General features: G+C 34.3%; 1 protein-coding gene across 4 annotated transcripts in view; it reads left to right on the top strand.

Moving 5' to 3' along the window:
* Positions 1-1,394: 1,394 nt before the first annotated feature.
* The window catches only part of LOC128989840 (putative leucine-rich repeat-containing protein DDB_G0290503), a 30,635-nt gene continuing 18,571 nt past the window's right edge, over positions 1,395-13,458 (top strand). For 3 of the 4 annotated variants that reach the window (XR_008490469.1, XM_054411916.1, XM_054411918.1), the window contains exons 1-6: positions 1,395-1,755; positions 4,677-4,761; positions 7,200-7,387; positions 9,581-9,760; positions 12,508-12,663; positions 13,116-13,266. Coding sequence is in view for 3 of the 4 variants with exons in the window: in XM_054411916.1 (XP_054267891.1) it covers positions 1,678-1,755; positions 4,677-4,761; positions 7,200-7,387; positions 9,581-9,760; positions 12,508-12,663; positions 13,116-13,266 (838 nt within the window). In the remaining variant the exon portion in view is untranslated. The remainder of the gene's footprint in view (positions 1,756-4,676; positions 4,762-7,199; positions 7,388-9,580; positions 9,761-12,507; positions 12,664-13,115; positions 13,267-13,458) is intronic. The other variant, XM_054411917.1, reaches the window with a different exon arrangement.

Genomic DNA, 13,458 nt, shown 5'->3' with positions numbered 1-13,458 from the left:
CTGGAAAACTTGTTGCCAAAGAATTGGCATGGTCAGTAGTGTCAAGGATTTTGCACGAAATCAAATAAAATCAAATCAAAATCATGTTTATTTCAGAAAGTAAAATAGGTACAGTATTACAATATTACTTTGTCAGTAAAAATTGTACAGTTATGCTATAGTTATGTAATAATAGGCCTACTGACATAATGATTGAATATGAAATGCCTCTCACATAGGAGGGCGTGCGTGAGAGATTTCCGTTATCACGAAATAAATATTTTAGAAACTGAAAAAAATTCAATATTTATGAAACATGACTTGACAGTTAGGCTAATAGGTAAATTTGGTTGAAATAAAAAAAATAAGAACTACAATAAAAAATATTTACAAAATTTTATATATTTTTTTATTTTTAGTCAATGATTAGTGCAATTTGGACAAAATCCAAGATCCAGACAAAATGAGGCTAACCTCCTTCCACACGCACACACACACACAACCACACGCAGGATTTTTTCATTATCAGCAAGTTTGGTTGGTTTGGTTCGGTTATGACAGTTTAATTTTATTAATAAGTCATTATACAATCTTAACTGAGCAGTTTCTAGTATTATTTAATAAACAGAATTATTTTTTATATTATTTCATTATCAGCAAGTTTGGTTATTTCGGTTAGGTTATGATAGTAATTTTATAATAAAAAAATAAAATTGAATTTGAGGCATTTATAATTTTGTTTTATGAACAGAACTATTTTTGCGATTAGTAAACCTTCATTGCCAAAATGCTCTCTACTACAGCGCTGTACACGGAGGAATTTTGAACTAATGCCTCAATCGTACCTCCCCTAAGTCAGACCCCTACAACTACAACTACGACACTGTCACACACAGACAGTGCAGATGATCTGAAGTAATCTTGGAAGGCTGGAATATGGGAAACGTACCATCATTATGACGTCACGCACGGAGCGTCCCTTGAGTCTTGCAGGAACTCGACCGCTGCTGGGTCATACCATAGACTAACCAACATGATTTTTGAAGTTTCATCAGCGATGACGTCTGAAAATTATAAGCTATAGAACAAACGTGATTTTATAAGCTGCAGCACATTTTGAGCTATACCATTTACCATTATAAGCTATGTCACATTTTAAGAAAACCGTTATAAGCTCTGCCACATTTCTATGATTATAAGTTATAAAATAATTTAAATTTTCCATTATTAGCTATGCCACATTTTCACTATTATAAGCTATATAATATGGAACAAATTCACAATTATAAGCTATGCCATTATAAGGTATGACATCTTACCGATCAGTGAAAACGATTCACTATCAGTCATTTCACTTCATTGTTCTGTTGTTCTGTTCAGTCTAGGACGCAGACGAATTTAATGATTTTGGTTGGTTCTTGGTTGGCACTTGGCTGGCATCTGTCAAGTCTGTCATCAAAATAGGCCTGTCTGCCGTATGGAAATATTTTGTATTGTTAAAGACAAATCTTCTCATTAAATCTTTCTCCTGAAGGATTCCCAATAAGGCTATTTAGGAACTATTATTCTTTACAGTGGCTTTAAAACAAATCTAGGTTGAATTCTATGGTTTTTTTATTATGCGTTGTAAGTTAACTGGAGGCTAACTAAAAATTGCCATATACTTCGTTCAAGTAAAGCCTAGGAAGGAATGGTAAAATGTTCAAGAAACTAAAGGATAAAATTGCTGAAGAAGTTAAGCAATCTCCTCTTAAATCAGTGCAACAGTTGGCCCAGGTAACAAACCAACTCAGTTCAATTTAACCAAGTCATTATTTTCTAACCATAGTGTAAGCCAGCACTTCTTGTATTTGTTTATTTGTGTAGGCGGACTGCAGTATAATAGACCTAAGCCTTTTTCACAAATGTTCTTTTGCCTAATAACAATTTTACTTTGGTTTGGAGTCTATATTAGCTGAAGGGTAGGTCCACATGTGTCAAAACAATAGAGGTGACTTAAGTGAAGAGAACTAAGTTACCTTTCCCACATGGCGATATCCTGAATTGAACAATCAAACGACTAAGTTAGTGTTTGTCACCACAATAGGTAGCCTATAGGGTAATTAAGTTAGGCCTATTCAATATAACCGAGTCAACAAGGCTTAAAAGTGCAGAAGTGGTCGAGTGTTTACCTCTGAATCTGTGTTGGGCTTCCGTCAGAATGTCACCTTCTAAGTAGGCTATTAGTTGTTTCTTCATAATGGTCTCTATCACCTTGGAGAAAGATGGAAGGATAGATATCGGTCTGAAGTTGGATAGGAGTGAAGGGTCTCCTTTCTTGTAGATGGATATCGTCCGGGTTATTTTTAAATTATCTGGAAACATACCCTTATCTAGGCAAAGATTGATCAGATCTGTAAGGGGTGGTTGATTACAAAAGCCTCCAACTTGTTCAACAGGTGGGAGTGGCTAGTTAGTTATATCAAATGCCTTGATGAAGTCCAGGTAGATACAATCCAGTTGATTTCCATTGGAAAATGCGGATAAGATACAGCCGTATACCGGTCAGTAAATATGGTTAGGTTCGTAGTTGTTGATCTTCCAGACTTGAAGCCGATTGCCAGACTGAAGCAAGTGTTAAGTGAAAAAATTATAGTGTTCTTAAATGCAAAGGATATTCTACTGAGGACCAAGCTCTCAAAAACTTTTGCTAGAGATGGCTGAATAACAATCTGCCTGTATTTTCTGGCGTTAGACAAATCACCTTTCTTATGAATTGATACAACGAAGCCCTCTTTCATATTTCGAATAAATATTCTCCCTTGCAACAATTTGTTGAAATAGAGAGTTATTATTGGAGCTAAGGGTTCGGCACAATATTTGAGAAGACTGGCTGGTATCGCATCTGGTCCGCCCCCTTTTTAGGATCAAGATCCTTAAGTCTTTTCTCGATTTCAAATGCTGAAACAGTTATGCTTGCCAAATTTATGTCCATATTGTATGAATAGTCCGAGGCTTCATTCACTGGTGGTCTGTATACCTATCGAAGAAAAAAACATTTCTCATATATCAAGTGGATTAGTTGCGACTCTGTTGTCTAGATGAAGAATTTCCTGCGTTTAAGGCAATTTTCTTAGATGCGAATATAGCTCCAAAAGAGGTTGGGATCACTGTCTAGACTCTCGCCGGTTCTATTGATATAGTTGGAGTGGCTCACTCTTGCTGGCCTTTTGCACTGGCTCCGAATTTCTCCGAATTTATCCAGGTCAAGAAGATTATGGAACTTCTAGAATTTCGCATGTAACTTACTTGTTTCTTTTTTGCTAATCTTAGCTCCCTAGTAAGCCATGGAGGGAAGGATGTCCGTCTTACCGGTCTTAATGGATAATTCAGGAAAATAGTTTCTCTTAAATTGTTGTTAAATTCAATAAACAATTCTTGAATGCAGTCAATAGGAACTGTAGCAGGGTAAGGCTGTTTTTGAACCCACTTAGGCTATAAACTTTTTGAAGGTTGCACTTATGATAATCAGGCTCGAAAGTTAGAGGTTTAGTACATTACTATATTGGTGGGCACAAATTTCCATTGTCAAAGCAGTATGGTTATCATCAGAAACAATTAAAGGATTGTCAGAAGCATACACGTTCAATGCAGGATTTTACAAAAACACAAGGTCAAGCAAACACCCCTTGCATTTTTGGTTTTGTTCAAGCTGCAAGAAGTCCCTTAAGTCCAGCAAATGTGGACTACCCAGGTGCCCGCCGAGTTTGGAGGCATTGTTCCAATCAACAGCAGGCTGGTTAAAATCACCAGCGACGATCGTAAGGGCTCCTGTACAAAGAGAAGAGCACACCTCAGCCGTATACTTGTGTGTGTAGTGTTTAGCTGAGGACTGTTGGTATTTATGAAAAATATTTGCACCAACACTAGCATACATTTAGGCCTACCAGTGTATTTTATATCCCTAGTTATACTTAGAAGCCTATAAAGGCCGATTCACACATATCAGTCCAGTCACAGTTGCATCCACAATTTCGCAGTCAAACTGTCAGTCATTTGGTTTCAGTCACTCTTCCGTCACTTTATTTACAGTGTTGTTAAAGTAAAAAATGTTTAATTAAAACAAAATATTCTATCAAATTTTCATCGTCCGTCTTATTGATTGTTAAACATTACAAACATTAAAATATAAACACAATCATTTAAATAACAAAAAACTATTTTCTAACCTCAAACACGTCCGTCAGGCGTCCGAACAATCCAAAAATATCGTTGAAAAGAAATCTAAAATTAACTGACGGATGCTGGCAGAGCAAATGATGGAACTGCAACGGATAAGTGTAGATAGCGCAATAGAAAATCAATTAAAGAATATTTTTGTTAACTGTGACGTGCCTGAAGTGCGACGTGTCGTAACTGATGTGTCTAAATCGGCCTTTAAACTTATAAGACTGTGCATTTTCAGCAGGGTCCATCAATTACTTTTTAAGATAGGCTGTCAATGCTGAGCTTATAGTACCGGTAACTTAGGTTTATGTTTAGATTTAGGTTCTAAGTTAGTCTACTACACGCATCAACTTATCAATAGTTCTTGTTTACCCATGAAGCCTTAAAAACAAAAGGTTCATTGATGTCTGCCATATTACTTTTAACTTTCAATCTACTACATTACTAACAAAAGGAAACAATGTATTTTATCTAATAACTTATTTTTTCAGGCTGTTGTTTCTCCTTCTAGTAGCTCTGTATTTGAACCATCTTCAAGTAATGATAAATTTTGTATAGAAGAAGGAGATGTTGAAGGTAAGAGTATGCTTTATTTGTGCTACCGTAATGAATGCAAGTTTTTTTTGTATATTGATCTAGATATACCCAATAGGTTATAGGCTACATAGGTACCGTACAAAGCTAGGTGTTACCACAATTGATTCCTCAAAATCATTCATTGGTCTAGGCCTATACTTCACACCCTGATTGTAAATATTTATACAGCTTCTATTAAATACCCCCGCCGCAGCAAATCTCCAGACTAAGCGAATTTTAATTTGCCTGATTTGATTTTCAATTAAATCTATTCAAATTTAGGGTTAAGAAGTAGGCCTACCTAGGTTTGCTGCCTACAAGGAGGGTAATAAAGTGTGTGTTTTTAGTAAAATATTAATAGCTTAGTCTATACTGTATAAATAAATTTAGAGATTTGTCTGTACATTGCTAAAAATTATAAATTTTTTGATTATTTTTCCGTTTTATACATTAAAGAAGCTGAAACAAGTCTCATCTCTATTTCTGTCTGTCTGTTACGGCCCAAGAGGCATTTTACGCGGCCTTCTCCTGAAAAACGAGAGTACCTATCAAGATCCAAATCATTTTAATGTATTCACTGGATTGGCGAGATTATCTTTAGCCATTAAAATATGGCCTCACTATTTTTTAAATAAAATGACGGATGTTAAAAAACCCGATTTCGTGCGATTTTTGTCAAGTTTTCTCCCAATGTGCATCAGATAATACTCTATGAAATAACAAACAGCTGTTCAGATCAAGATTATTTTTTCTAGCTGTCACTGATATGTTTACATTAAATGTTGTTTACAAATACCACAAAAATTTCCAATAACGTTTTGGAAGCGAAATCCAAACCAAGTGAGATTAAAAACCATTTTCCTTACATGAAGGATTTAATTAATCGAAAGTTCAATAATGTCTATTGTAACCGTAAATGAAATTAGAGATTCTTTGTGTATAAAATTGTTCTGAAGTTTTGATAGCGGGAAAAAGACCTTGAATCAGTGTTGTATAGGGCTGGGAACTTGCATTTATAAAATCATGTCGCCAATAGCTTACTAACAAGGTTTTCACTCATTGACAGAGTTTCAATGGCGGTTGTGTGAAGTGGCTACAACATACTAAATTTTTATCCAAATCGTTCGGGCCATTTTCAAGAAAATCCGATTTTTCTTGTTATTTTATGGATTTTTATGTGAAAATCAACATAAAAAATAGAAATTTAAAAAAATAAAAATAAACCCTGGAGATGGATTATGGATTAGTACCTAAATACCAAATTTCATCAAAATCGGACTACAGGTGTAGTCTGTAGCTCTGTACACATACACACATACATACACACACACACACACACACAGACATCACTTCAAACATACCTAACTTTTTTGGGTCCAGGAGGACCCAAAACGGATATATCCACTCAAAACTCAAACTCGGATATTTTGATGAAAACAATACTTTCTCCATATACAATGGTATAGGGGGAGAAAGTAGAAATGAACATCTTATCTTACTAATACAGTATTATAAATCTGAAAGTTTGTGAGTTTGTGTGTTGCTCAATCACGCACAAACTACTGGACAGATTAGGTTGAAAATTGGCAAGATGATAGCTCACATTCCCTATTAACATTTAGGCGTATTCTTATCTCAAAAATCCTTTCGGGCTCCGCCCCAGTGGGTCTGTAGTTCCCCATGTTAACCTTATGAGTATTCATATTTAAAGGGAATTAAAGAATTTAGTCAGCTGTTTCAACTTTACAAGTTGGTTCTATAATATGCAATAGCATTAAAAAGTTATAAGGTTTCCCAACAGGGTGCAGCACTATTATTATTTTGTTTGTGTATACAGGGTGTTTGTGAACTCTCTCGAAAAAATTCATAGGATTGTTCCTTGGGTTAATACAAGAATATTTTACATCATAAATTTGGGTCGCCGGAGCCTCGTTTTCCGACTGTCCGTCTGTATGTGATTTTCACAAATGAATCCATAACTTTCGAATTCCTTAAACGATTAACTTGAAACTTGGTACGTAAGTAGTGACAAGTAAGACTAATCTTTGCACAAAGTATCAGGTTTATAAGTTGTACCAATCCAAAATGGCGGTCATTTAAAATTTTCTTTCTTAAATAACTCAAAAACCATTGATTTTACAAAAAAATTACATGAATAACTTTTTTAAGGCAATTTAACTACAAATCGATTGACACCTCATTTTTTAAGATTGGACAAATATCAACTGAGATATGGCAGTTTTAGTGATACGTGACCACTAGAGGTTAGTTGCAGTGCATACCAAAGCATACTTAAGTCTGTCACAACAATGCAACAGTCTCCATCCGCTTTGCAAGTTATTTTTAAGCGATTTTAGATTATTTCAAAAAAACAATAAAATATTACATATTAAAATATCAAATCAAGATAAAAATTGTATCTATAAATTTTTACTTAGAAGATGAGACGCAGGAGCAGGAGAAACCAGGGGGATTCACCTCCGTAGCCCTGACTGGTCAGACTGCATCACCAGTCCGAGATCAGAGCCAGAAATACACCTACCGATCCTCCCCGGGGTCTCTGACAGTTGAGGCTGATAATCTGTTTCCTAAATTTGAACCACAACCAACAAACTACCATGTTCAGGTACTATGACACTCAGACTCTAGTTTGTATTTTGGAACTTGATTTGTGAGACTTAACACATAGTCCATCCTCAATATAACAAACTTCAATATAACAAACTTCAGTGTAACAAATCCCTTGATATTAAAACTTTTTTTACTTCTCTTAAAACTCTTCATAAGTATGCTAGCAATGTAAATTTAACTTCTACATAACAAATAAACTGTATGCCTACTCACAACCTCAGCTTAGCGAATTTCTCCTTGCTAGAACTTCTGCTTTGCATATTTTACCTCTATGCCTATAAAACAAAACTCTCTAAACTGTATCTCATTGTAACTAACATAACGTACAAGGTACAAAAATACCTAGTATTGTGGAAGAGTTGAAAGTTTGTGAAAGTTTAGATGACACAGATAACACTATTAGAAAAAAGAAAAAAAGAAAAAAGAAAAACTTTTCAAAATTCTGAATACAAAATTGGCTTTAAAACAAAAAATAATGCTTTCAATATGATAACAAATAACATTACTACAAATAAAGAACATCAAAATATCTACGACAAATATGGCATACACAAAATTAACTGCACTGATTGTGAACACTTCTACATTGGTTAGACAGGACGCTCTTTTAAATCTAGATTCAAAGAGCACATTCAAGCTCTTAAGAGTAACAACAGAACATCCATGAAATCAAACTTTGCTGAACGCCTTTTATCGACCAACCACAATTACACAAATTTTAAAAAACAACATGAAAATTCTAAAAGTTTTAAACAAAGTAAATCGAATGGATTCAACTGAAGAATATTTCATATACGAAGAAAATCTCAAAAATTCAAATCATATTTTAACCCTCCCAGTGTTACTTGACGAAAATTCGACAAGCAGCACACTTTGTGTAGTGTTACTTGTCGACTTTTCGACATGCAGACATCGTTTACGGCGAAGGCTCTATGACTGACTGAATCGGATTGAACTGGATCGAGTTAGGTATCGTTCTTTCCGTAATATTCTAAGCTTTCTCCAGAGGTCTGTCTCTAAGCGCTATTCATTTTAGTTCCGAAAATATTGTAGCAGACAGCTGACGTGCGTGTATTTGTAAACAGCTAGGTTCCCCCGGACCGATGACTGATGTGTTTTATTACGTTTATCATTGTTTTAGTGTTAAAAATCAAAAGTAGTGATATACGTGGTGCATTATAAGAAGATTTAAGTGGTTTTGAAGTGCTGGTTGATGATCCTGAAGAAGTAGGTAGTGATATTGATGTAAATTATCAGCCAGATTCCTAGCTATGGTTAGGCTATGCATTCTTAGTTAAACGCTATGTACTGAAATCAGTTTTTTGCCCATAACTTATTTATTTGCAAATATACTTCCTTATATTATTATATAGTTGTAATCCTCATAAAATTTAGAACAAAGTGGCTATTTTCAAATATTTATAAGCCTATAATTTATACAATTTCATTGAGCGCGAACTTATTTTTTTTTTTGAAAATTTTTGAAATTATATTTTTTTTACCTAAAACTTTTTTTTTTGAAAAAATGTTCCTTATGTTTTATATATAATATTGAAGCCCATGATTTTCCAAACAAAATGGTATATAGAACATTAGAATTAACATTGTTTTAAGCTTCTCAGATCCGTTTTAATAAAACCTTGCAAATGCGCCAAAAATAGGTGGACATTAAGGCCTAAACTATGGACACTTGGAGGGTTAAATAGCCAAATTCCTTCAAGAAACCCAAATCCTGTCTAATTCTATAAATCATCTGTATATCTAAATTATATTTATTTATATACAAACAAACAATATAAACAACAGTTAAGTATTTAATGTAGGCCTATTTGAAGTTTGGAAATGGACTTATGTCCAAAACATGTCACTTCTTTTAAAAATATAATATTCAGGGTGCTCAGTTGTACTTATTTACTCCAATAATTTAACACTATTTTAATATATTTATAAATATGACCTACATGGAAAAAGCACAGACAGATATTCCCTTTTAATAAATAAATACAAATTGAGATAATATAGAACAGTAGTGAAATGAGAGTTTAAAAAGTTCGGGTTTGTACTTCATCAACGAGTTTGTGCACCTAATTAGATTTCTATATCAGGAACAAAATGTTACATTTCATAATTTTTAAATCTATGCTAGTAGTTTATTTTGTAGTACAAATACATTGTTATATGTCATCAGTCTGACTGGGAGTCGGCCAGTGAGGTGGAGGACAGGTACAGTCAGTTGGAGCATATCACCAAGGAAAGTCTGTACGAAGCTTATCGCAAAGTCTACAACCGCTACAACAAGATGCGGAACAGATATCACGAGGTGGTTACTCACTACCGGCAGCTGGAGAGGGAGAAGGAGAAAGCCAAGGTGATGTTGACAGATTGTGGTCATTTTAGTAGCCTAATAACCAAAAATTGAGCACTTATTTTTATTTTTGATAAGCAAAAGACGTCATTAAACTCTTCCTAAAATGACTTGAACCAACACTTGGGAGCATAGATTTTCAAGTACCCCAAATATGGTACGGTAATAGGCCTACAATTAAATGTTGGCTGTGGAATAAGAACACAAGATAAGAATAAGAATATTTTATCTCCATTGATCTGTTTGTGTTTGTACAGAAATATGACAAGTCAATTTGTTATACAATGTTATACAAATATAACATATAGCAAATAAAAATAAAACAAGACATTATTGTATTAAAAAGAAATACAAACTTGTGTATTAAAAAAACTCCTCAAGTTTATAAAAGGGATTTTCTACCAGCCAGGTGTACAATACAGATTTAAACCTGTTTAAACTAACCTCTCTTGCATTCTCAGGCAGCTTATTAAAAAAAGTAAATGCAATTTTGTTTAAAAGAAGTTTTAGTTTTGGTAAGCCTATGTGGTACTATATCCGAATTCCCCCTCCCCCTGGTATTATGATTATGAATATTTTGCCTAGTAAGAAACATATTTAAGTTTGTTTTAGCATAAACCAGAACTTGAAAGATGTATAGATTGAATACTGTAGGAATTTTGAACTCTACAAACAGTTGCTTACAGTGTGCTACGTGATCGACTCCTGCCATATTACGAATAGCTTTTTTTTGAAGCAATAGGATGTCATTAACATGTGGTGAGTGACCCCATGCAAGCAATCCATATATTACATGTGCCTGAAAGAGGCCAAAGTATGCTAGTCTCAAATAATCAGGACTAACAAAACTTTTGAGTTTCCAAAGCAGGCAAGTCACTCATCTTGAAATTTTGCTACAAACAGATTTAGTGATCAGACCAGTTTAATTTTGAATCAATATGTATTCCTAAAAGCTTGACCGATTCCATATTGACTTCTCTTTTTAAACTCAATGTTATATATTGTGTTTTTTCTAAATTACAAGATAGTTTATTTGTCGAGAACCAATCATAAGCCATTGTCTCTGCTTGTCGGGACATTTCTTGTAAATAAATCAAGTTTTCATGATTGGAAAGTAATGTTGTATCATCAGCATAAATAATGGAATAGGTATTTAAGTTTTTGGGCAAATCATTAATATAAACTGTAAAGAAAAAAGGACCAAGGCATCTTGGAACAATTATTTCTAACGGAAACATATTGTAATCTCTTTGATAGGTGTGACTCAATCACTGTCAAATGCTTTACTGAGGTCACACAGCACTAGAGAAACAGATTTTTTTGCCTCAAAAGCATCTAAAGAATAATCTACTAAATTTATTATTGCTGATGTTGTTGATTTATTTTTATGAAAGCCATGTTGACAGTTTGTAATTATATTATGTGATTCAAAAAAGTAATTGAGTTGATTATACATAATTGATTCATATATTTTTGATAAAATTAGAACAATTGAAACTGGGCGGTAATTTTGAACCATATTTTTGTCCCCCTTCTTAAATATTGGTGTGACTTTTGAAACCTTAAGTGATTGAGCAAAATAACCTTCCTGCATGCAGTGATTTAAGATAAAAGCCAATAAAAATCCATAGCCTTAGAGTTTGAAAATTTAGACACAACTTTTATAATGTCCACCGGTGAGAGTTTTTGCCACATGAATGAATCTTGATAGATAGATTTATCTCCCAAAAAGTGTTCCATACTAAAAGGTGTAGTAGAAATTCCGTCACTTAACTCTTTTATTGAGTTTTGAAAATATGTATTAAATTCATCTGGATCCAGGCTGACATCCGGGGTAAAAGAGGGGGAATTTTCGTCTCTAGTTACCTTCCAAGCGGCTCTGCACTTGTTTGGGGCATTGTTAATATATTTTTCAACTGCCAATTTTTTTGCTCCTGCCAATTCTTTTCTGTACCTTCTTTTAATTTGAATATATGCATTGTAAGCTGCCTGAGATTGTTCTGATCTTATTGAAAGAAGATTCTTATAAACAGAAAATAACAGTAACATTTCATTTCTTGTCTTTCCTAATTCTAAAAGATGTGCTATGGAAACAAGAACTGGCTATTCGTAGAAATTTACGGAGTGGTGTAAAGATTTTAAAAGAAACATCCTAAACCAGAAACTTTGATTAGTTTTCAATCTTTGACCGATTAACACTAGTCTTTTTTGTTCCCCTTCTAATTACTTTTTTAGATTAAAATTAGTTTTATGTCTTTTATTGCATATTTAGTTCAACGCAAAATGTCCATATTTAATCAAAATAAAAGCCGAAAAATTAAAATAAATGGTCTTTCTCCTATTAATGTAAAAGAAGCAAAACAGGTGTTGTGTGCAATAATTATCAAACTCACTAATGCCATCAACTTCCATCCAAGCCGGACACCGTTTATTTAAGGTGGGACCTCTGACCGGTCAAGCCACGCTTTAGTAAGCTTAACATGGATGGATTGCATACATACAGAATTTAAACCCGCAAATGTATAAAGACCTCAGAGCTACACTCGTTAGTGCAACGCTTTAGTCAACTGAGCTAACGAGCCACTGTTGGCCAAGAACACGAGACACCAACGCTCGCAGGTCAGATTCGATGCCCCCGAGCTATACTCGGGCCTAGGGCTTAAAATGTTAAGTTTTGGCCTTGCCTGAGGATTTCTGTTGTTTGTCATGATTCTGAGAAACTTTGGTAATTATGTACTGAAAATTTGCAGACAGTATTGACAGAGACACAAGACAAAGCACTGCTACGCATCAGTGAGCTGAGAGACCAGTGTTTGTTGGAGCAGCAAGCCAAGGCTCATCTAGAGGAGGCATTACGCAACGAGCTGGAGGAACGAGACCACATCATCAAAACTCTCAGGACCAAGGTAAACTGAGACAGTAGTCTGAATCTTAGTTATAATATCGTCACTTTGCTGAGTGGTTTTGGGAAAATCAAGAGGTCGCAGGTTTGATCCTGAGAAAAGTTGAGTAATCTTTTGATCCAGCCAAGTTCTTGATCATCGGGTTTTTAACTTATTCCATAGAACAAACTAATTTGGTTAGAAACATAGCTTCATAGATCGTCTAATTCTGTATATCACTCATCTTGCACTCATATTCTGCTTTAAAAATGTACCGGTACCAAAAATGTTTGCTGTTTTAGTACAGTGGCGTATACCATTATGGCGTTGCTGTCTCAAATATGTGACAATGTTTATAATAGAAGCAAATTAAGGCACTTTGAACAACCGAGACCACCATCAGTTCTAAGGGAACAGTACAATTATATATTTTATTTGTTACAAGCTTAGTATAATACTAGACTTGTATGTTTTAGGTACAATATTTAAAGGGTGTCAGTGACAGTACTGGAACTGAATGCCTAGATGCATCTTACTCTTCGAAGGAGGAAGCAAATCTCATAGACTTCACGGAAAACTCTAGTGTTTCATTAGTGCCTTTGCCATTAGATGCCTCAAGTAGTGCAGGTATGGTGTCAGCATATTTTTTGATACTACGGATTTCATAAAATATAGTTCATTAATGAATTTATCTTCAGGTACTTTGGTATTATACCGACCACACCTAATAATTATAACCTAACCTAACCTAATGGTAGACTATGTTTTAGGTTAGGTTAGGAAGATTTTGTTGTTTAAACTAATTAAAATCTTATTTGG

This window comes from Macrosteles quadrilineatus, unplaced genomic scaffold (genome assembly GCF_028750875.1).
Source record: "Macrosteles quadrilineatus isolate MER2022 unplaced genomic scaffold, UCM_ALF_1.0 Scaffold_3__2_contigs__length_128488019, whole genome shotgun sequence".
NCBI classification, from domain to species: Eukaryota; Metazoa; Arthropoda; class Insecta; order Hemiptera; family Cicadellidae; genus Macrosteles; species Macrosteles quadrilineatus.
The sequence above is the reverse complement of the archived record's forward strand: the minus strand, read 5'-3'. Positions and strand labels throughout refer to the sequence as shown.